Source organism: Budorcas taxicolor, chromosome 21 (genome assembly GCF_023091745.1).
Source record: "Budorcas taxicolor isolate Tak-1 chromosome 21, Takin1.1, whole genome shotgun sequence".
Classification (NCBI taxonomy): Eukaryota; Metazoa; Chordata; class Mammalia; order Artiodactyla; family Bovidae; genus Budorcas; species Budorcas taxicolor.
This window is the reverse complement of record NC_068930.1, coordinates 49321928-49348018: the sequence shown is the minus strand read 5'-3', so window position 1 is coordinate 49348018 and position 26091 is coordinate 49321928. Positions and strand designations below refer to the sequence as shown.

The 26091-nt window shown below is 35.8% G+C and overlaps 1 protein-coding gene across 1 annotated transcript in view; it reads right to left on the bottom strand.

Moving 5' to 3' along the window:
* Window positions 1–26091, bottom strand: part of PRORP (protein only RNase P catalytic subunit) — a 138175-nt gene that overhangs the window by 57315 nt on the left and 54769 nt on the right. The window contains exon 5 of the mRNA XM_052659499.1: window positions 23000–23107. Coding sequence (XP_052515459.1) covers window positions 23000–23107 — 108 coding nt within the window. The remainder of the gene's footprint in view (window positions 1–22999; window positions 23108–26091) is intronic.

Sequence of the window (26091 nt, the reverse complement as noted above, 5' to 3'; positions counted from 1 at the left end):
TTATCCAATACCTGAATTAGGCAACATTTAAGGTACTTCTAGCTAGTCACATATGTAGATTTTTCAAGACAATTAATACTTATTAACATGAGCCTCTTCCTCCAAAATTGTGTCACTATCGGAATTATTAGTTATTTTTGCTACTCCTGCCAAATTCCCAATCTAAGTTTTTGCTATGTGCTGGTCAACACATAACTAGAAGCTAAAAGTTAAAAATAAAAACCACCCAGATGTATCTGAAATCAGATAAATTTTGTATGACCTGTGGCTTCTCCTCATCCACTTTCTGGATAAAATATACTAACTGATCCTTTACTCTTCATAAATAGGAACATCTTTCCAGTTACTCAGACAAAACTCTTTCTTCTAGCCAATAAAGTAAAAACTTCAATTTATAACAACTAGTCAATTTCTTCATTTGTGCTTGTGTATGTGTGCACGCATGCATACAGGTGCACAAACACAATTTTACAACTTTTAATTAATACTGCAATCAGGATATAGAACAATTCTACCATAGATCAATTTTTAATTTTTATAACTGGACTCATTAATATTTTAACACTAGCATGTAGTCTTAATTTTTACAAGTGAAATTTAAAGTTCTTACCTGTTCTAGAAAGAGTGTTCTAGCAAAAAATGAGAGAAGACAAACTGGTAAACCCTGATATTAGAAGGGTAGCAGAAAAGTAATAAAATACACTCAATATTGGTATAGGGAATGTAACTCAACTCTGAGTGTAGATGAGAAGTGATTGAAAGAAAAAAATGGGAAGTTTCTGACAAGGAAATGAATAAAAATGGCCTCAACATGAAAGGGTATAATTAGGGTTTGCTGTGATGAATATCACTACTTCTTTCACATTCATTAGGAAATTTGACTGCTCTGTCAGCACTTTCAGACATTGGACATTTATGAGGAGGAATGGTATACCCATTAAGTTTGAAGGTCTAGAACTATACTGTTCAATATATTGGCTAAAGTTACTACTAAGCACTTGAAATAGAACTAATCAGAATTGAGATATACTGGATTTCCATGAAAATTACCATATAAATAGAATATAAAATATTTTCATTAGTAATTACTAACGTATTAATTACATGTTGAAATGCTATTTTGGATTACGATGGGTTAAAAAAAAGCTAAAGTTATTTTACCAAACAGGTGAACTTTTCACTTTTAACATTTTTAATGTGGCTACTAGAAGATTTTAAATAACATTATATTTCTATTGGATAGTGCTGATTAGAATGTCCCTCTAGAATGTCACTGGTCTATTCTGTGAAAACCACTTCATATAGGCCAACAGCACTGTAGGAAAAGGCTTGTGATATGGGTAAAGCCTTGAATGAGTCAGTCAGAAATGGTCATGCCTACACACAAGAGTTCAGTCAGTTTTGGCAGAAATGAAAATACTGATCAAGAGAGAATAGGTATAAATATAGATATCTGTAATCTATTTTGAAATGCATAAAAAGTCCACATGAACTTATGAATGGACAGAAGACAGAACAACAGACACCTAAAGAAGAAAGTATAGTAAAACGGTAATAGTAGAATCAAAGAATTGAGTATGTAGATATCCACTATAAAATTCTTTAAACTTTGATGTATTTAAAAAATTTTCATAATAAAATGTTAAAAAAAACCCAACTAACAGGAAGGTTGCAGTTGTATGGAACAGTAGAATAAGGATAGAGTTGGGGGGGTTAGGAGCCCATTGACAGATACTCTCACTGTTAAAATGTTGTATACTGTGCATTTCTTTCTTGGTGGAGAACAGGACAATGATCTATTTATGTATTTACGGTAATACCAAAGGAGATACCTTTTTCTGATGACTATAGTTCTTAACTCTTAAAATCTGATTTCTGTTTTCAGGAAGTAAGGCTTTTGGTAAAGTATAAGGGCTTTTACATAATACTTAAGAACTTTTTTTTTGAGAGTAGAGAGTTGAAGGGCCTAGACAAAAACATTTCAGCCTTTATCTCATGTGTTGATTGATGTAACATGCCCCAAAGGTACTAGGTGTCCTTAGGTAAATACTCTGGCAGTATATTCTTGCTTAGCATATTAGGCCCTTACCCCTAAAGAAAAATATAAAAGAAAAACAATCACTATAAGAGGCCTCCATGTGATATTAATAATCCTAATACCAGGAAACTTTGGGGTTAAAAATCAACACACTAAATGCAATACATTCATGTGTTAGAATTTGAGCACTGCTAAATGGCAAACCAATGGCAAATACATAATCTCTAGAGGGGAAAAATATTTTGATCAGCCCTCTCAGTGAACAATGGCACACTGATAAGTAATTCATATAAATTATGTATCTTAAAATGGATAGAGAATGGACCTTGAGAAGTAATCCAGTTTAGTTCTATGGTCTCAGGAACACAAAAAACAGGACTCTCACTTTCAAAAGGAGAGGACTGAGGCCCAAAGAAGCTCCACTGTCTTACTTACAGTCATCCAGTCAATAAATGGTGGGGGAAGGGGTAGTTTTCCAGCCATCTGATAGATGATGGTGCTGCTAGTCTACAAACTTATGATAAAGAAGATAGGGATCTCAAGTCAGGGGTAAACACTTAAGAATGATCTTCACAATGAGCTACAAAGGTTCAAACTTGCTGATTGGTGGGGATATAAAGTTGCATTAAAAAACTATGGGTCCAAACAGTGTGGACCTGGCCAGTACCTGTCAGAGGTCCCAATCAGTCAACAGTGGGCTACTGACAGACTCTGAGGTTACATGTTTGACACTATCTTACCCCTAACTTTAAAGCATGGCCCTGTTCTCACTAGGGAGGGAAGGAAGCAGAACACCAGTGTCCTCCGCCCCACTCAGAGAATCTACTAGCAGCATTCCCTCCTTCCTCGCCATCTATGACCTCAAGGCTTCAGGAAAATGAAAAGCACTTGTTATTCACCAGAAACCCTTAAGAGCCAAAAGGTACATTGTCCCGCATAAGCACCACTATCAAAGTGATGTGAGGTGGCTTCCAGAGTGTTTTGCACAAGCCTCAAAACACTTGAGTCAAACATCCATCCATTCAACAGTTTTCGCATACTCACCACAGGCCAGACACCGTGTTGGACACTGAGATTGCTAAAATGAAGGGCAGTCCCTTCTATTAAAAAATGTAGACAATTCAATCATACAACTGGTGTTATGACAGGGATGAAAGCAGGCTGCTTGGAGAGCACACAGACGAGGACAACATAGTGGGAGAAAGAGGACCTCCTGGGTGGTGGGGCAGACAGAGAGATGGGGGAACTTCCTAGAGAGGATTCTGAAGCTGAGCTATGAAGAGTGAGAAGAACGAGCCACACTAAAGAAGCTGTGTGTACAAGGACACACAACCACGGTGATAGTAAGTTTGAACTCTTTGGCAGGCTATTTTCTGTTTTAAGATCACGTCAACAGCTAATTAAAATAAATGAACAGACACTGTTGATGGCTTTCCTTTCAATCCTGAAGCTGTTTTCCTCTGTTAAAAGAGCAGAGGTATTGGCAAGGTCCATAGAGAGAGAATGTAATAGAGTAATTAAGATAAGCCTCTGACATTAGAGAGCCTAGGTCTGCAGCTCAACTCTGACATTTACTGGTTGTAAATTTATCACAGGCAAGTTTCTTGAATTCTCTAACCCTTAGTTTCTCCATCTGAAAGGTGAAAATAATAAGATTCTGATAAGGATTAAATGAGATAATGTATGTATGGTACTCAGAGTAGTTCCTGGCATTTGTGAAATTCTTAATAAGTGTTAGCTAAAACTAAGAAAAACAATATTAACAACATTATAAATAAACTGGAAACACCATAAATGTTTATTACTTCTGAGTAACTGGACAGAAAGAGTAGTTTGAACAACTAGGAAAATCTAAGAAATGTTACTTGCAGTTTGTGCAGAGTTACTGGTACAATTAACATGCTGATCATATTCTGTCTGTAGACATTTATCTTTTTCTCCTATTTCCCCTAAGAGACTATAAAATCCTTCAGGAAAGAGACTATGCCTCTTTCACCTTTGTACTTTGGATACACTCTGTACAGGGCCTTAAAACAAGGAAGCTTTGATGAATATTTGAAGAATAAAATGATTACAACATTCTGATTAATATAACTGGAATAAGTGGAGACAGACTAAATGATAAATGAGTTCGGTATCGCTACTCCATGCTCTAAAAAATATACTGAAGTCATAAAGTGATTAGAATGTGATCTATTAAAGAAAAGAACAGTATTCTTAAGAAGTTACTTGGTGACTAAGAAGGTAGGAGTCTTGACATATGCCTTTAGTGTGAGCACAGAATTCAACATTAGATCTTGTGGTCTATTGACCCATTTCTTTTTCAGTAGAAAGCATTTTTTTTCTCCTTTCTTTCACAAATCTCCCAACATTACTTTCCAGTAACATGATCATGTGGCATGAGCATCACCTTTAACAAAGGTTTAGGGTGGAAGAAAAAAATTAAAAAGCAGAAAGGTAAGCAAGCAAAATGCTAAAATGTAAGTTGTTTCTCTGCAGGAAGTTTTTTGTGGTTGCCAGATTAAAGGAGATAACAGATACTATTTATGAACTACAAAGCTCAAGATTTAGTGGTTCAGAATTTAATGAACCAATTCACTAAAAAAAAAAACTTTAGGATGTTCTAACTTAATTTTCAAGGTAAAATTTTCTTTTAACCTCAATACAAAATGAATTCTATCAAAAGAACATCTTTACATTAAAATCTATGTAATTAATGACAAGAATCTAGCAAAAGTGAATAAAATATAAACCTACACTAATATATAATTTCTTCGCTCTTGTAGACTAATCTTAAGAAAGTACAAAGAGCATTTCACTATTTAAAATTACTCTTGCTGCTGCTGCTGCTGCTAAGTCACTTCAGTCATGTCCGACTCTGTGCGACCCCATAGACGGCAGCCCACCAGGCCCCTCTGTCCCTGGGATTCTCCAGGCAAGAACACTGGAGTGGACCGCCATTTCCTTCTCCAATGCATGAAAGTGAAAAGTCAAAGTGAAGTCGCTCAGTTGTGTCCGACTCTTCGCGACCCCATGGACTGACTGCAGCCTACCAGGCTCCTCTGTCCATGGGATTTTCCAGGCAAGAGTACTGAAGTGGGTGCCATTGCCTTTTCCAAAATTACTCTTAATTTACTCTAAAAATAATTCAGGATTAAAATCCACTAAGGAAAAAAAAGAAACAATTTTCAGTATCTGTTACAGCTTCTTGTGTAACAAGTGAACAGTAACTGACGCCTTAGAAAGTTCAAAAGATAGTTATGTTTTAGGGTAGTATTTCCCCAAGTATATTTTGAAGGACTAGTATGTCCTTCAAAATGCTCTGTGAATAAAAGTTCCATGGTCAAATAATAGATCCTCTTTTGGAAAATATCTGCTGCATACACTGTATTCTCCTTCCTCCACACTTCTTGTTTTGGCTAATTCCTCCATCTATGAGTTGGACCCTATAGCTTTCTACCCTCTCAGATACTCTACACTGCCATTCACTCCTTTTCTCTTACACAGTCAGCTTCAACCCTTCATCTGGATCCTCTCCTACCTGACCACACACCTCATTCTCCCTTCAGATACCACCCTATTCCTATACTCCTTGCCTTACTGTTCTGCCTCAATTTCCTTTACTCTTTGGAAAATAAGAAATTATATATTGTTTTCTGCCTTTGGTTCCTGTCACAGAGCTCCAAAAACCCTTATAATTTCCTAAGTGATAAAGGTACTAAGGTCATCTTTTGTTCTAATATTTGGTCTTTGATTCCAGTTCCTGAAACAGAGCTTCTAAATCCCTTGGAATTTCCAGGGTGTTAGATCCATCTTTTATTCTCATGAGGTAGGTTCCTAGAGTGCTTCAGGATGGGGGCTGGTCACCAGAAAGACCAAGCCATGTTTAAAAGCTTGAAATTTTCAGCCCCAGCCCACTTCCATCCTCTAGGAGGGCAAGAGGAGCCAGAAACTGATTCTATGATGATGGATCGTGCCTGTGTGATGAAGCCTGCACAAAAACCCTAAAAGGATGGGGTTTAAGAAAATTTTTGAGCTGGTGAACACATCCAGGTGCAGGGAGGGTGCTGTATTTAAAATGTATCAAACAAATGTTATAGTAAAACAAACTTCTTTGGTTTTGAGTTATATAAATGTTTGGTTGTTCTGTGCATAAAAATAAGAACACATAGGACATAAGGATGTATTTTATGGTTTCTAAAGTGACACAAATAAATGTAAATAAAGCCCTATCAATATTTTACTTATTCTTTCTACTATTAAATCTTGGAATATCTTAATTTCTAAATGGGATAGCAACAGCTTAAACTTTTAGATTTTTTTTTGGCAGGGGGCAGTAGGGAGAGTTGGAGAAATAGAGAGTGGAGTTGTTTCCTTCTAGAGCCTGAAAGCACTTAGGTAAGTGGCCACAGGGCACTCTCATTTTGAGACCAAGCCATATCCCATGAAAATCTGGAAAACGCTTTCCTTGAGTTGGCAAGTAAATGCTGGAGAGTTAAAGGAGAGAGAAAGGACACAAAACGTTAAGTAATCTCAGGGTGTTAAGGTTCAGCAGGTGTGGAGCAGAAAAACCAATGGCTATAAATAAAAAAGAAAACAAATCTCAGGACAGCATGGAAAAGCAGCAAAATCAAGAACCAGTAGGAAAGATTCCTACCTATTCCTTTACAGCAACACACCAAGATTACTTTTTATGAGAAATACATGAAGAATGGTCTCTACATATACTGTATTTATAACCTTGCTAAAGAGAAGCCTTACATACTTGAGACAATCATCACAGAATTCAAGTAATCTTTAAATCTAAATATAATCTTGCAGTTACATAAAGTAACTGTGCAGATGTGCCAGTTTCACTAATGCAGCTAAACTAGTGAAAAAACACAGGTAGAGCTAAACAGAACTCATGCAAAATAACCTAGTGTTCCGTATATCAAGGGTGGAAAAAGTTAAGTTCTAAAGCATTTCAAACCACAGAAAGGGTAAGTTCTTTTCTTTGCATTTCCACTGACTCTAAAAATAAACCTCTATTATTATTTTCCAGATTATAAAAGAAATATAAGCCCATTATTTTAAAAAATTCTAACATACAAGTGCATCATAATGAAAACCAACATTCTATATAACTATTCCCTTTGGAGGTAACGGGTGTTATCAGTTGGGAAATAGCTCCTGTTGAAACACTTGAGACACAGGAACAGGAGAGCCACTCTAAATAAGTGGATGCTATTACTTCAGTTTCTCCTTTGACTTGGACCCTTCATTCTCCACTGCTAAGAACAAAGAAAAGGAAAAAAGAACATCCAAAACACATGCTGATCCTCCAAAACAGGCAAACCACAAACAGATTAACCCCTGGGTGGCGGGGGTGGGGGTGGGGGTGGGGAAAGGGATCAAAGGTGACTGGGTAAAATCGTTATACTATGTGGGAGAAATAAATATTACTTGATTTTGAGAAATGAAGTAAAAGTACAAAAAATGCTACCCTTTCCTTTTCATTGTCCTCAATAGTCAAAAAAGCAGGTAGCACATTTTTCCTTCGAAGAAAATTGAAGCAGCCTACCTAATTAGCTAGCTTTTTAGTTTTTTAAAAAATAATGTAGTACCAGCAATGAATTTTGCCAGAAGTAAGGAAGTACTTGAAAAAACACACAATTATGGGGTTTTGTCAAAGGAACATGGGAACAAACAAAACGCTTGTAGTTGCCAAAGCTAAAGTGGACAACAAAATAAAGTAATATTAGATTATAACCCAAGTATAAAATAAATATCCATGAGTTCATAATACTATAAATAAATTATTAAAGAAATAAGTAAGTAGGGGAGAACAGACAAATTTCTAAATCAGAAGAATTCCAAACAATTTGTGTCAATATTCTGCCCCCAAAGAGGTGGAATATGACCGCTCGCTCTTTAAGTGTGGGCTGCACACTGACTTCTTTCCAAAGATTAAAGTATGAAAAGGGGGAAAAAAGAATAACTTCACAGTGGAGAAACCTGACAAACACTTGCAGAGCCAGTGTTTGACTGAAGTTAACATCAACAGTAGTTAAGTTATGTTGCTAGTGTCTACTTTTACTACAATGCTTTGGCAATGGCATTTTATCTCTGCAACCTTCTTCCCTCAAAGCCATAACACTAGGCTACTCAATGAGAAAAACATATAAATCCCAACTGAGAGACAGTCTACATAATACCTGACCAGTACTTCTCAAGACTGTCAAGGTCATCGAAATAAAGTAAAGTCTGAGAAACTGTCACAACCAAGAAGAGTCTAATGAGATATAACAATTAAATTTAATTTGGTTTCTTAAAAGGGACTCATGACATAAAAAGGACAGCAAGTGAGAACTAAGGGATCTGAGCAAAGTATCAATTTTGGGTAAAGAAAATGTATCCACACTGGTTCATTAATTGTAACAAATGTACCACACTAATGGAGGATGTTAATGGCGGAGAAAACTAGATATAGGCATATGGGAATTTCCTATATTCTTTTTAACTTTTCTCTAAATCTAAAAATACTCTAAAATAAAACCTTATTCATAAAAAGCTTTAAAAAAATCTAAAAAAGGGGGGAAGTATATCATTTTTTTGTATGAAGAGAATAAATGTCATATCAATTTTTTTCTGAATAAAAATAATGCCAATAAAAAGAATACTATTTACAAAAATGAGATATAAGATGATGCTATACTTCTGAGTTGAATGAATAAACAGCCAACCTTTACTTTTTCTATCTCTGTAACTTAATCCTTTTTATTACCCAATAAGACTGTGTCACCAATTTCTTCATTGTCAAAATATATTTAAAAGAATTATATGAGATCCAAGCTGGATGTCAAGTCATGATGGCAGTACAGAAGAGTCAGGATATGAGCAGACTGTTGAATCGACTGACTACTTTGAACACTGACCCTCTTGTTATTAGCAATGTGACAAGCTAACTTAATCTTTCTCTTCTTAGTTTCTTCACTGTAGAACAGAAATAATAATAGTACCTGCCTTATGGAGTTGTACAGATTACATGAGATAATGCATTCAATTTTTAACACAGAGAGAGAAATCAAAGTTTGTTAGCTACCCCCCGTTGTGGTTCTCATCTTCAGGGTCAGTGTTTACAATGAATAGGTTAAAATCACGAACAGAACCTGTAATTAGACACTACCCTGTGAGCATGAGTGACTGTGTGTGGGTGTGTGCATGGGGATGGCGAAGGACTTGGCTAAGGCCTGCAGCCTGACATCCTAGCACAAAGTGGCTCCCTAAAGCTAGGACTTAATTAGAAATCAAAGTGTAAGGAACCAAATATTATAATGTCTATGTGTCATTCTTTCTCTCTGATGACAAATCAAAGTGATAACCAACCAGGTGATGGACACTGAAATGTAACTGATAAAACACTGCAAAGAAGAATTTGGTATATTTAAAATGTTTTTACAACCACAGAACTATATAGCTTTGTGATTTTCCCTTTCAAGTTCTTATTCTGGTAAAAGATAGATATCGATAAAACATTTTATGTATATTTTGTGGGGTCATTTTGGTCCATTTGAAGAGGAACTACTGTTTCCATTTATCTTCCAAGCTTAAATCCAGTAAGATCTGCCTATCTATTACCTCTTCCCTAAACAGATGAGAAATTTTTCAAGAGGTTTTCCTGCCATTCATAACATAATGTATATGTATCTTTATGGAGAGGGAGACCTATTACATATAACTGCAAAGCTTCAATTGGAGAAGGCAATGGCACCCCACTCCAGTACTCTTGTCTGGAAAATCCCATGGACGGAGGAGCCTGGCAGGCTGCAGTCCACGGGGTCGCTAAGAGTCAGACACAACTGAGCGACTTCACTTTCACGCGCTGGAGAAGGAAATGGTAACCCACTCCAGTGTTCTTGCCTGGAGAATCCCAGGGATGGGGGAGCCTGGTGGGCTGCCATCTATGGAGTTGCATAGAGTCAGACACGACTGAAGCGACTTAGCAGCAGATGCAGCAAAGCTTCAATTAAGACTAATTCTATAACTTTATACACATAAGAAAGTTCTTGGTATTTATAGTTCAGACAAGACTGAGAAAAATGCTCTACTGATTGAATGATGTCATGTTGAGTTTGTAAGTTTCCTTTTTCACAGTAAAGAAATGGTACTTGCTATAATCACTTAACAAAATCCAAAGGCAATTCTGATATTTAAACTCACCTATGTCTTCAAATCTTATTTACTACAAATGAGATATATTAAGGATATCTGCTTTCTGACCAGATTTTTTTTAACTGCAATGAAATTATAAAAATTTAAAACAAGATTTAGTACTGCTGTCAATTACTGTGGACCAGAAGTGAAAAATCAGCTTACCCATTTCCCAAAGAGATCAAGAAGCTTGAGTCCCGCCACCAGGCATTCTGACCAACTGGAAAGAGCATCCGTGATACTGAATTACTGAATCAGAGGCCTCTCTCAAGCTCATACATGTCTGATTCCTTTACTGCTGATGTTTATACAATTCATTCACCTGGTCATAACAAGGATGCTGTGAAGGGCGTGCACTGAATCATTAGGGCCCACAGGAGAAATCTGTCTGGCTTATGCTAATACATAACAGTACCTGTCCTGAACAATTTGTTTCTATTTGAATTTATGAATTATGTGAATCCTACAAATCAATGAATCCTATAGTGGAAGTAACTTCCTTGGAAGAAATCTTGGAACTGGATGTCTTCAAACTTCACTTTCTGCTCTCTCTCTCCCTCCTCGTCCTTAGCCTAGCTCCCTTGAGTATCTCTTTAAGAAAAAAGAAATGTTATAATGGGGTTATGGGGTGCTTATGAATGATGTGCAGGCAGACAAAAGTTTGGATCCCTGCTCATCAAGGATTGTGTTTTCATCTTCAAGTTTGTCAACAGAATTTACAGTCAAATTAATAGAGCACTTACTTCATGGCACAAATTTCGTGCACCAACTTCAAACCTCTTATTTTTCCTAAGCTTGTTTTCCTTTTGTGCTCTTTTCTTAAGTTTATTTTCTGTATGTTATTATAAGCATTTTATATCTCTTATAGAACAAAGTTGAGCAGAAAATAATCTATAAATAAATAATCTCCACTTCAGAGGGCAGTGAATACTTCCTAAAAATACCCAGGGAAAAAAGCCACATCTAAATGAAACAATGCAATAAAACCTATGATCTGAATCGACTGATCTTAATTGTATCTGAGTGAGAGAAAAATCAGCCTTTACAATGATGAAAGGTCTGAAATAGAAACTATTTTAAAAAGAAAATCATTTTTATCTTAAAATAAGTATCTTAATACAAAATAATGAATAAAGTGGTATCACTGTGACAATAATTAAGAATAATTTACATAGCTTCAAAAACACATTTAAGTAAATTTACTACTCACTCTGGAATTGCAGCTCACCAGACTTAACAAATATTTAAAAAATTTTTTGGTTAAAGTGAGTACTCTACCTACCACATTCCTGAGATACATGTTTTAAAATACTGTCATAGAAGTAAAGTACACACAGTAATGATTCACAAAGACAATCTCACCACACCCTAAATAGTTATCACACAAAAATTATCAGTGACACAACAAGAGGAGAATCAACTTGCCGTTAAGATTTCACCAGAGAGAAAACAGATACGGGAACGTGGCAACGCTGTTTCCCTAACAATGATGTTTTAAGATATGTGATCACTTGACTAATGCAATTGGGGAAATTTCTGTTTCAAACACTATGCAGAGTATATCTTTTAGGGATATTTGGAAAGAAAATGACATGAGGCCAATTCATTACCAAAATTTTGCCTGACTTCCTCATCTTTCTACTTACTTCCTTGATCTCTTCACTAATAATATTACCCACTTTTCTGACAATTGATCATTCGCTTCATTAGCAACTCGTACATGTAAGAATAATTCTGAGTGGTGCATACCATTCTAGCAGTCACATGACAAGACAGAACTCTTATACATGTCAAGCAGGTGAACTGGGTAGAATGGCACGTGGATGAAAGGAAGCACCTCCTCAGTTTGGTATTATTTGACCTAGGGCAACGTGACTTCTCTGACTTATCAAGTCATGAAAGATTGATAGTAAGAAAAAAACCCAAGAACCATTTTTTGTGTTCAGTGAATTCTGGATTGGCACCATCCACTAATGCCTATTTATTTCCCCAAGTCACTTGGGGGAAATCACTGCTGACTAGTTAAAACTAACTTTTAAAAATGAGGAGTCAAGATTAGGTCTATCACCCATGCCCAAGTAATAAATTAGGGATGAGAGAACTCATCAAACCTTCTTAAAATCCAAAGAAATAGGACTTAAATGCCACTTAAATCCCAATGAAACGGGATTTAAACGCCACCAGATGAGTTGCCTTAAGAGTTTCAGTCCAAGTTTATGGTTTCCACTGATTAACAAAAAATCTTCAGGCTTATAAATACATACTAACAGTGACTTATTTGGGTGATTATTTCAGATGCCTTATAAAGAAACATGCAATTCCAGTGCTTTGATATTCCACATAATTACTTTCAATCTCAGGTTTTCCCCAATTAACATATTCTCTTTGGATCATTTAGCAGAGTTTTGTGTTTTTTTTTTTTAAGTTATTCTCTAGGCACCGAATGACTTTAATCATCATAATGCTAGTATAACTACTTGATAACATAGCTGTTGGTTATGGAAACTTGACAAACTTCTATTTTGAAAGTGGAAGAAGTATATTATTCTTAGGACCAGGTTTCAGTACTGTAAAATGAGTTTCATATATTCAGTTTAAAAAATAGATTTCTACTAGAAGAATCATTTAGACATCTAATAATCTTGAGTATATGACTTCTATAATTGCTTGTTTTTGTAAAGTAGTATGAGTGCATTTCAGAAGAAATGTCTTTCTATAACAGTGGTTCTCAAAATGTAGTCCCCAAACCAGCAGCATTAGCATTACCGAGGAAATTTTAAGAAATATGAATTCTCAGCCCTAACCTAGAACTTTTTAATCAGGAACTCTGGGTGTACGGTCAGAAATCCTGTTTTAGCAAGTCCTCTAGGTGAGACTGATGCACACTAAAGTTTGAGAATCAATATTCTAAAATATAGCAGAAACATTAGTAGTTAAGTTTAAAGATTTTAAATGTTCTTTTCTTTAAAAATACATGAATTTTTAAAAAGAGATCTAGTGAGTACTCATAAATATATATAATTCTACAAAGTAAAAAGTGAAGTCCCTTCCTGGATTATAAATAATTGGATTAATAATTGTTCCTGTAATCCTTCACCTTAAAAACACTGAGAGAATCACTTTTTAAAATTCACTGGAAAGAAACTATTGTTAAGTAGTTAACTACAATTAAAATGTTTAGATGTAATCTCCAATCACTTATTTCCAGTCATTAGCAATGAGCAAAATTTATGAAAGTAAACTGGGAAAAATGACACGTTCTTGATTCCAGATTTCAATACAGGAAAAAAATTACTCAAACACCTCAGAGCAGACATGGGTCAGCCTTCTTTGAAGGCAATAAAAGCAGCATGACCCCCAAGTTCTGAAACCCCAGGAAAAACACCTTCTACCTCTAAAGGCAATCCTTAAGAGCTAGTCTTTAAGCAGGAGAAACAATTACATAGAGAAGAATATTAAAAGTTGAGGAGGTATAATAAAAATTTTACTTCAATACTTAATCTAACATTTGCACTTACAAACCTAATAAGGAGTTTCCTTGTCACTATAACATTATTGAAACATAATTTCAAGCACAGCTGGTGTCAAACTCGAAACATTTCTTTCTATAACTTGGTTAAAAAAAAATGCCCAGGTTTTATAAACGCATACCAAAAAACACTGAGTATAGTTTATTTTATCTTAGGTTCTTTATGGTATTGAAACATTTACAAAGGGTTATGTAAATCAATAGAAAGAAATAAAATAACTTGGGTGGCAGGAAAAAATGAGAACTCACTGCCAAGTAAATGCTACTGCCAAATAACTTTTAATGGCTAATACCCTTTCTTCCATTTTTCTCTCACTGTAGTAAAACCCAAAGAGATGGCAATCAAAACAAATTCTGCAGTGCTTCTATCAAACTACTTTCTATTCAATGCACTAAGCATGCTGTAAGAATGAAAGCATTTGGTGCTGATGCCTGAACATAATTCTTTTAAATTACATTATAAATTTTCTTTCTGTGGAAGCTATTTTAAACCAATTCTCTGTTATCTACAAAAATAGGGAACAGAGTTTGGAACAGCTAGCAACTAAAATGATGTACTTTTTCCCCTATACACCCTCCACTAGAGGAGCTTATGAACAAGTGAAAACCCTAAATGCAACCTGCAAAAGGAGCAAGATACAAAAACATTAGGACTAAATCCTGGGTAGGTACGTTTACGATGGTGACAGGGGAAGTGGTTAACAAGAGAGGAAAATGTAGGGGGAAAAAAAGGAAGTTTTCTAGTTTATATCCTTCTGTTTTCTGGGTGAAAGCTCAGTATTTCCCTGTCCCCACAGGCAAACTTACATCACCAATTATGAACAATGACTTGATGGCTCAAAAGAAAAATCCATGTAAAAATGAACGTTATGAAAGTATGTGTAAAGTATGAGTTATAGAGACTTTAGAATTCCTACTTGATCATTCTAGGGAAAAGGATCAATAAAAGCATCAGTTCTTCTCACATAAAACCACAGTAAAGGAATCTGATACTGAAAAAAGAACTAGGCACAGACAGGTTGCGTTGACAAGATAAACCTCATTTCTGGTTCCTGGATTTGACCATTGTAACAGGCAAGACATCACTAACTAGTGTGGTAGTCATCAGAGCTGTGAAAAAACACTAATCCTCTTTCTCCTCCTAGATGCATGGTGGGACTGTCTTTCCTACCATGCTGAACTCAGGTTAGCTATGTAGCTTGTGTTTGCTGGAATCACAACTGAGCAGAAGCTCTGAGTCAGTGTGTACTTCACGACTTTCCCTTTTCCCTCTGCCACGGTGACTGGCGATATTCCAGAAAGTTATTCTAGGTCCTGGAATCAGAATGGTGATGACAAAAATGACCTAAAATGGACATACAGCATGAACAAAAAATGGTTCATTTTAAGCCACTGAAAATTTGAGTTTATTACTGCAGCATTACCTAGCCTATCCTGACTAATATAGTCAGTCTTTTATTTTCTCTATACTGTTGGTATATTTCTTATTTACTTACTCTACAGAGAAGTTAGGCATTTATTTACAGATTAAGTTTAGGTTCTAAGCATCAGTTCAAAAAGAATGAAGATCTCAAACTGAAAAAACTACAAGATTAGATAGTCAGTTATTTAAATTAGGAGACTAAACACATAATAAAAGAAAACCATGCTTTTATTTTTATAAAGTTAAGACCATGAACAACTAAATACACTCACAGATTGTTGTGGCTTTTTCCCTTTTTAGTTTATTGGAGTAAGTGCCAGACACTGCAATAGTGCTTTCCAAGAATTAGCTCACTTAATCATTACAAAGGAACCAGGAGGTTACATAACTTATCCTAGGTTCTATAGCTACTGCGTGACGTAAGCAGCCAAAAGTAAAACTCAAGAAGTCTTTCAGTTAATCCTGAAAAGCAGATAAGTCATTTCTAACAGGTTATATGAATTACTTTACATTCATTTGTTCATTCTTTCATTCATTCACTAAATACCTACTGAGTACTTATTATGTTCAAGGCCCCTTTCTCAGTGCTGAGGATATGACAGCAAGCAAAGTACACAATACGTTGAATCTCAGGGTATTCGCATTGTAATGGAGGACACTAATAAAGTAAATAGAGAAATGTATAGATAACTATAGATACTAAGTGCTACGAAGGAATTAAATCAATTATCTACTGCTGTGTGATAAACCACTCAAACACTTGGGTTAAAATAATCACTACCTTTCTCACAACACTATGGGTTGGCTCAGCTGGATATTATTCTGTTCCACATATTATAGGCTAGGCTAATTCATGTGCTCACAATCAGCTGGCAGGTTGCCTGGACGTTGTCTGGTCCTAGATGACTTTACTCACATCATCCACCACAGAAACAAATAAGTCTGTATAACTGAAAATACAGGGAGACGTTGGGTGAGGAGCGTAAAGTTACTTCAGAAGAATCAGGGAAGACCTCTGGTATGTTTGAGAAATAGGAAAAGTTATACTGTATCTATAATTCAGTGAAAGGCAAAGAAAAAAAAACAGAGATGAGGTTGAAAACAGAGGTAAAGATAAGATGATGAAAAGTACCACAACCCATGAAAAGGAACGTGGCTTTTATTCTAAGTATCCTGCAAAATCAGTGAGGCAAGGATGAAGAAGCAAGGAGGACACTTGGGAGTTTAGGTGAGAGATGATGTTAATGGAGATAGAAAGAAATGGTTAGATTACAGGATATACTTAGGAAGTATGATAATTAAGATTTGTCAGTCAATTGGATGTTGGGTTACTGAAAAAAGTAGCTGAGGTTACAATCCTTGGAGGATAGTGGTGCAAATCACTCACTCACTTAAGTTTTAAAAAAATGGCTACCCCTTAATTTCTACATAGTTTCTAACTTAATTAAATTTAATTTCTTAAATTTAGCTAATTAAACTTAATCTCTAAGCATAATTTTTGCAGTGTTTTTCCTCAAAAGTATCTGTAAGAGCCAAAATAACATGTTGTTGGGAGGTGACTGTTCATAAAATAATCCATGCTGCTCCATAAACGTAGTTTATTAAATTAAAAGAAATTGAGTTCAAGAAAATCCAAAACACTGCATCTTGCAGCAGGTAACAAACAAGACATTAGTCTAAGTGCTATATAAAGGCTGGCTCAAGTGCTACACAAGGGTTCACACGTAACACTTTCTAATCTAGTCATTGTTTCTCCAAAATTACAACATGTTCTGGAGAAAATGTTACAAAACTGTTTTGTAATACTTGGGAATTTTTTTAAAAAAATTCTTACCCCATGTATTTTGGGTAAACATTATTCTCCATCTGACATTCCAAGTAAATTTTTAAGAAAAAAGTTATATATAAACACAAGAATCGCAGTCATGGACAAAAGGATGCGAAGTATACTATGACTTTCTTGTTTACATAACATAAGCGTTAGCCTAGTCATGTTCCAGCATTCATAGCATTTATCAGCCTGCAGACACATCTTCACATTTCAAAACCTTTTACCTGGCACTGAACAGTGGTCAGTAAACAGTAACTGATTCTACACTGGAATTCCCTGCTAAGATGCTCTGTTCTTAAAATGAAAGCTATATTAATTAATCTACTAGTTACTCAGAACCCTTCCGTCTTCTCAAAAGTAAAAATGCAAACCAAAACCTTTCTTCTGAAAACGTGCAATAAAAAAAGTACTGTTTAAAAGCAGAATACACTTAACCCTTGAAAAACATCTAAAAGGTGAGTAGCAAGTTTTATTAAACAAATGAATTGGGCTTCCCTCATAGTTCAGTTGGTAAAGAATCTGCCAGCAATGCAGGACACCTGAGTTCGATTCTTGGGTCAGGAAGATCCCCTGGAGAAGGAAATAGCAACCCACTCCAGTATTCCTGCCTGGAGAATTCCATGGATAGAGGAGCCTGGCAAGCTACAGTCCATTGGGTCGCAAGAGTCGGACAGAACTTAGCGACTAAAGAAAGAAACAAATTAGAAAGGGTCAAGGCTAGTCCTGTCTAAATCTCACTGTACCCTAAAATATGTTGGTTTATCATCCATTTAAGATTGTTTCTCTAAAAGGGAACCCTCCTACACTGTTGGGGGGAATATAAATTGGTATAGTTACTATGGAAAACAGTATGGAGGTTCCTTAAAAAACTGAAAATAGAGTTACTATATGATCCAGCAATTCCACTCCTGGGAAGATATCTGAAGAAAACTCTAATTTGAAAAGATAAATGCACCCCAATGTTCACAGCAGTACTATTTACAACAGTCAAGACATGGAAGCAGCCTGTGTCCAATAACAGATGAACAGATAAAGATGATGTGATGTACATATACAAGGGAATACTACTCAGCCACAAAAACAATGAAATAATGCCATTTGGAGCAACAGGAATGGATCTAGTGATTATCACATTAAGTCAAACTGAGACAAATATCATAGGATATCACTTATATGAAGAATCTAAAAAATGATACAAATGAACTCATTTACAAAACAAAAAGACTTACAGCCATAGAAAGCAAACTTATGTTACAAGAGAGGTAATACATTAGGAGTTAGGGATTAGCAGAAACAAGCTATTATATATAAAACAGATAAATAATAAGGTACTACTATATAACACAAGAGAACTCTGATCAATGTTATATGGCAGTCTAGATGGGAGGAGAGTTTAGGGGAGAATGGATACATGTATATGTATGGCTGAGTTCCTTTGCTGTACACCTGAAACTATCACAACATTGTTAACTGGCTAATACTCCAATATAAAGTAAAGTTTAAAAAAAATAATAAAACTTCCAAAAAAAGAAAAGACATGCTGTGTACAGTTAAACCTGTACATTCTCAGGCAATGGCAACCACCAGTTAAGTCTCAACTCTGCATGGTAACTGGCAAGTTTCTACTGATATCAATTATAAGATATAATCTGACTTCCAAAAAATTCCAAATATAAAAAGATATGTTTGAAAATTGAGAAAATAAATTCACAACCAGAACTATTTTTAGTTCCTTAAATCTCAATCACCCCTAAGCTGTAGGCTCTGAGTTCAAGATATGTGATGATCAAGGTGCTACTCCCTAAGTAATGAATTTAAAATGGTCTCTTCTTATTTATGAACTTACAGAGAACAATGCTGGCTATATAATTAACCATTAATGCAAAAGGACAAAGTAGAATTTGTAATATATAATGCAGAGAGTTCATGAGAAGAACATAAATGAGCTGTACATTATTCCACAGAAAAAGGCTGGAAGATTCTGCACACAAAGATGAAAAATTCAAGAATTAGGATTCCTAATCTTTTCCTTTGTGCACACTTAAAGCCAACCATATTAAGAGAGAGAGAGAGAAAGGACAAATAAAATGGTCAAGAATATTTCCTTTCCGGGCTATTTTATTAAACTTTGTTTACAAATTTTAAAATGCTTCAGCTAAGGAATCTGGGTTAAAAACTGTTCAGCTCTATTCACTTAGCAGATTAATAGCACAAATGCAACTAAGTAGTTGAAGCAATCATGTAATGAGCAACTCTGAATAAACGTACTCTATTTGGGCACTTTCATAACTGTTGGTGGGAATATAAATTGCTTCAATCATTTTGGAAAGCAATTTGGTAATATATAGTGAGACCTTTAAAATTATCTATACCCATTGACTCAAGAGTCCTATTTCTGGGAATCTGTTCTCAAAAAATCATCTGAAACATCCTGAGATCTTCTTCCAAGCATTATTTACCATAGTGAAAAATGAGAAACAATCTAACATGCCCACCAACAGGCAAATGATTAAAAAATTGTGGTACATCCATAAGATACAGTTATTTTAGAATATTTACCAAGAATGCCTTTTTACTTTTCCTGATGATGAGTTTTAAATTTCAAACATATATTCATTGTGAAAGAAAATTTTAAAAACAAAAAATTGAAATTCTCTTGTTGTCTTATACTATATCCCCAATTCCTAAAGTTAACTATCCTAAAGTTTTTATGTGTAACTTCTGGAATTTTCCAGTCATATACAAATTTACCTAACAAACATTTATATACGGGTAACCCTTTGGTCTGCTTTTAACACAAGTAGGGCCATACAGTTGCTGTACAACTGGTTTCTTACACTTACTTGGGCTATCATTCCATATCAGTACATATAGATCTATCTCATTCATTTAAAATAGATGTTTCAATATGTATCAGGTCCTAGAATGATAGATATTTAAGTTGATTAGATTCTCTGCTTACAAGCAATGCTGTAACTAACACATTGGGACATAAAATTTTATATACTAGTGTGAATATAACAGTTCCTAAGAGAAGAATTTCAGCATTTTAGGCCTTCAAAGTTACTGCCAAATTACCCACCAGATAAACACTGTACCTAACTACATCTAAAAATGCTCAAACATTTTTAAAATTTGTAAACAAAGTTTAATAAAATAGCCCAGAAAAGAAATATTCTTTACCTACTCATTTGTCGTTTTTTTCTCTCTCTCTTAATATAGTTGTCTTAAAGTGTGCACAAAGGAAAAGATTAGGAATCCTAATTCTTGGTTTTTGTTCTTGAATCCTAACCCTCCTCTCTACCTCTCTAAACCAATCAAAATATAGGATACTATTAACTTTTAAATTTCTGCCAGTCTAGAAGACAAACATTTTCATTTGCATAACTATAATTATGAATAAGGTTAAACCACTTTTCTACTGCTTGGTTCTTCTTTTTCTTACAGACTTACTTATAAGAAACCTTGGTACAGTCAGGAAATTAGCCGTTTGTCATCTGTGCTACAATTTTTTTTTTCAGTTTGTTTTTATGTTTAAACAATGTTATAGTATTTTTTATCTTCCAGCAAATTTCTCTATTCTTCCCATTAGAGTTCCTGAATTTTATATATGCTTCAAAGGTCCTTTCATCTTAAATATTTTAAAACAGTCCTGATTTCTCTTACTCCTTTTATAGTTTCGCTTTTATTGAGAGTTTTCAACAACTATGAATTAAAATATAGATATATAAGCTCACTTAGGTTAAAAAAATGGAAAAATACTGCAAGGAAATAAAACATTGACTGTGATTATAGTTGAATGTTAGGATTATATAAAATTTTCTTTTCTATAACTTCCAAATTTTCTACTGTGAACATGCATTACTTTTATAATCATAAAAAAATAACATTTCTTAAAATCATATTTTTAATTTTTCTTAAGTTTTTGATGGAACTGGCTTCAATTCTCAATCAAGTATTATTTGAGTACCTCACCTAGAGTCTAACAGTAATACTAAATCTAATACTAAGGCAGAGATTTGTTATTTCCTTTTAGCTCCGTTGACATGGATGACAAAACAGGAGAAAATCTTAAACTGCTCAACAGGGGATAGCTGAAAGCAAGAGTTACAGTTCCATTTGGGAAGTTACTTTGAATAGTAATCAATAATAGTGACACCTATTAGGTACTTAGTATATACCAAGTATTCTTCACAACATCTTTAAGAGATAGGTACTATTATTAGGTCTGTTTTACAAATTGGGAAAGTAAGGGACAGAGAGGTTAAATAAATCATTCAAACTATGAAAGCAATTTAAAGTGGTAAGTTGACTATAAAGAGCCTGGTTCCAGAATCCCCGTTCTTAACTTCTAATCTAAAATGCTACTTTAAAGCTATTTAAAATGTTATTAAATGCTATTCAGGTGATGTCTCTTAAGCTGAGTCTCCAAGCTGAAATTTCCCAAATATAATGCCAAGTGCACTGCCACAAGTGCTCTGAAAAGCTGGGTAATAACAACTACTTGTCACATAAGCGGTTGCTTACATTAAATTATTTAAAGAGTAGAAGCTAAAAGTAGTGGCAGACATCATGATTTCCCTGGCCCATCATTTGTTCTCTGCCTCTGTACTTGCCAAAATCTGCTAAAATCTTAAAAAAAGTGCAGTTTTCTCCCACAAAGCTGGAAGATGTGTCCACTACAACATATTCAACATTGTACTGGCAAAAGTGAGCCCATTTGGGCTACATATTTCAGGCAAGCTAATCTTTTGCTTCGTGTGAAGCTGAAAGTCAACCAAAAAGTAAACAAACAAGAAACTTTTTATTCTCACAGATTAAATGGGAATGAATCCTTCTGATTCTGAGCTCTACCATGCCTTAGTGATAATACTTTCATGTTTCCTATTCTGGCTTTGTCTTTGTCAATGTTACTGCTTCAAAAGACCCCTCGAGTACCTAAGAGACAAAAATAATTTCAACTTACTTTTGTCTTTTTTAAAAATAAAGCAGTAAAAAGTACATATCTGACCATAAAAATGCAGCCACAAACAAAGGAAAGGCATATAAAGAAATTTCTATAAATCAACCTTGTCCTTTGTGAGTACTTGTAAGCTTTTCTGAGTATAAATGGTCAAATTGGACCAGTATTGATAGCATCTCTGAGAAAAAGCTTTTAAGTTGGCAGCAATTTTTACGAAATAATAGTTTAACTACAGATAAATGGCCATAGATTGCCAGTGGTAAGATCCACAAGTCTGAAACCCAAGAGCTCTCTACAATCAAATTTTGATGTTATGACTGCTTTCTAAGGATGTACTGTACAAAATTGGCCTTAATTTTCTAATCTGTAAAAATGAGAATTAAAATAATTGCTCACTATGCTATAAAAAAAATCCTTATATTCCTATTAAAAACTACTAAGACACTTAGAAATTGATTGAACAAATGATTATCTTACCAAAAAAAGAAATGCTTAGTTTAATTTATGAACACAGCATGTCTGGAAGAACAGATATGTGAGTAATGGGTAGCCTATCCCTTCTCCAGTGGATCTTCCCAACCCAAGAATCAAACCGGGGTCTCCTGCATTGCAGGTGGATTCTTTACCAACTGAGCTTTCAGGGATGCCCCAATGAGTGATTAACACTTCTTAATAGTATAAGTTGATAAATTTCAAGTGGAGGGATGTGATCCACAGGGACAAGATAGAATAACCCAAAGAGTAGAGACCTATAATGTTAGCTAAAGGTTACACAAAAAAAAGGCTGAACTGGCCCTTTATTACATAGACTTTTGAATCTCTCACTCTTGCCCAGCCAGCAAGAGCCACTTACTTGTCAGAAACAAAAACAGTGAATCTTAGATGACTGGTTGGTCACTGTGGCACTTTTGAGAACTTCTTTTTAGAGGAAGGGAAAATGGGGAACTAAGAGAACCAAGGAAGATCACAAATGAGTCCAATAAATATTTCTAGAGATGCGGAATAACAAAACTTGTACTTACAACTTGAGATTCACGAGCTTTAGGAAACATCTTGGCAACATTGAGCCCATCAACGACAACATCAAAAGGAGGACAGTATTTTACAAAGTTCTGAAATCTCTTAAGTTCCTAAAAAAATAGTCAGATAAAATAATAAGAACCTAGTAAGGTCTTTATCATAAACATACAGCCATAACTTCCATTATTATTCTGGAAAATCAAAATATTCTTTCCTTAAAAATATACAAACACACACACATACAGAAATATGCTTTCAAAATGAAATCTGTAAAGACTAGCCTACCAGGTGCAACTGCATGTAATTATCTGATATCTCGTAATCTCATAGTGCTTTACACTTCACAAAGTACATAACATGGTATTTCAACTGAGCTGTAATCAGTTATCTAGCCTGCTAAACTGACACATACAGCAGTAATGAGGAGAATAAAATGTCAAAATCTCTATGCTCTATTCTGTAAACCAAGGAGAAATTAATCTGAGATATGCTAGTCTACCAATGTAACCATGTGCAAGAACAAGGCTCTATAATTTGTACTCCTCTTTTATCAAGAGGATTTGGTTACTCATGGCTATTTTGAAGAGCTGAAAATTCATTCAACTTTCATCAGCAAATATTTGTTCAGTGCCTACTCAATTTTTTTGCCTAGCAGTTACTAAAGAGAGAAAATCCCAACTTAATGGAGCCTGCATTTTAATGGGAAGAGACACAATATAAACAAGTTAATATATGAATGGCAAAGGTGATGAGTGCTATGGGTGGACGAAACGTAGAAGAGAAAGTTCTACTCCTGGTAATGAAGTAGTCTATAATGGACTACCAGATAACATGACATTATCTATATAAAAAGTAATTATTTAATGGCACCCCACTCCAGTATTCTTGCCTGGAAAATCCCATGGACAGAGGAGCCTGGTAGGCTGCAGTCCATGGGGTCACGAAGAGTCGGACACGACTGAGCGACTTCACTTTCGCTTTTCACTTTCATGCATTGGAGAAGGAAATGGCAACCCACTCCAGTGTTCTTGCCTGGAGAATCCCAGGGACAGGGGAGTCTGGTGGGCTGCCGTCTCTGGGGTCACACAGAGTCGGACACAACTGAAGCAGAGACTTAGCAGAGAATGACCAAAAGCAAGGGAAAATTGAAGGGAACACAACATTTAAAAGGTTTGATAGTTTTAAAACACGTCTGAAAAATTATGACATTCCTCACCCTCAAAAGTGTAGTTGCTCAGTTGTGTGCGACTCTGCAATGTCATGCATGGTAGCTTAGCAGGCTTTTCCATCCATGGAATTTTCCAGGCAAGAATACTGCAGTAACTTGCCATTTCCTTCTCTAGGGGAGCTTCCTGACCTGAGATTCAAACCCAGGTCTCCCACGTTGCAGGCAGATGCCTTATTCTCTGAGCCACCAGGGTGGAGTCTAATTCTCCCCACTTGAATAGAAGCTTTTCTTTGTGACTGCCTCAATGCATGAGTGTGGCAAAAGTGACACTATGTGACTTCCAAGGCCAGTTAATAAAAGGAAATACAGCTTCCATCTGGCTCTCCCTCTTGGGATGCTTGCTCTTGGAAGCCAACTATTATTAAAAAGCTCAGGCAGAGGTCATGCACAGGTATTCTACCTGAAAGTCGAACCTAGTCTCAGCCAAAAGCCAACATCAACTGTCAAATCGATGAGAGTGAGGGAGATTTCAAGATGACTTTAGCCTCCATTTGATCACAACAGTAGAAGAGCCAAGCAAGAACCACACAACTGAGTTCAGTCAAACCCTAGAATCATAATAATAATAGGTGATTGTTTCTGTTTAATGCCACTATATTTGGGGTGATTTGTTATGCATCTATGGATAACCAGAAAAGAAGTGATCTGCAGCAGGAGAAATTTGCCTGCATACAGCTTTTTGCCAGAGGGCACTCTAGTCAGCATGGTGAAAGTGAAAGTGAAGTCGCTCAGTCATGTCTGACTCTTTGCGACCCCATGGGCTGTAGCCTACCAGGCTCCTCTGTCCATGGGATTTTCCAGGCAATAGTCCTGGAGTGGATTGCCATTTCCTTCTCCAGGGGATCTTCCCAACCCAGGGATCAAACCCGGGTCTCCCACATTGTAGACAGACGCTTTACCATCTGAGCCACCAGGGAAGTCAGCATGGTAGAGAGGGGCAATTGAAAATCAACCAGAAAACTGTAGACTGATTGGTTTGAGAAATCATAATCAATTGGTTTGAGAAGATAAGAGTTTCAGGTTGTCAGAGAGGCTGGAAAGTTATAAAAAGAATATTAGGAAAGAGGCAACTGCAAAAATCTGTGTATAAATCTGCTAAATCCTTAGCTCTTGATCTACTCATGTACAGAAGCGACTCCAAGGAGCCCAGGGCGGGGGGTGGGGGGAACAGGTGAAAGACTTGAACAAAAATTTCAATTACTATCCACTGCAAAAACAGCTTCCCTGGTTGCTCAGATGGTAAAGAATCTGCCTGCAATGCGGAAGAGTGGGATTTGACCCCTGGGTCAGGAAGATCCCCTGGAGAAGGGAACAGCACCCAACTTCAGTATTCTTGCCTGGGAAATTCCATGGACAGAAAAGCCTGGCGGGCTACAGTCCACTGGGTCAAAAAGAGTCAGACAGGACTAAGCGACTACACTTTCACTTTCAGCAAAAGCAGCAGAGTTTAGACTTTGAGTTTAACCAAGTTTAACAGTCTGGCAAAGCAAAAAATCAATTACCTCTAGAGGAAGATAACAGAATCCAAAGCCTTTGAATTTTACAACATGCCCATCACAATGTCCAAAACACAATTTAAAAATTAATAAACAAGAGAGGAAATAGGAAAATGCGACCCACAGTCAAGAGAGAAGAAAGTCAAAAGAAATCAACCCAAGGTCCAGATGCTGGAGTTAGCAGGCAAGAAATTTATTTTTATTTTTTATTTTTTTTTTAATTTTTATTTTTACTTTATTTTACTTTACAATACTGTATTGGTTTTGCCATACTTTGACATGAATCCGCCATGGGTGTACATGAGTTCCCAATCCTGAACCCCCCTCCCACCTCCCACCCCATATCATCTCTCTGGATCATCCCCGTGCA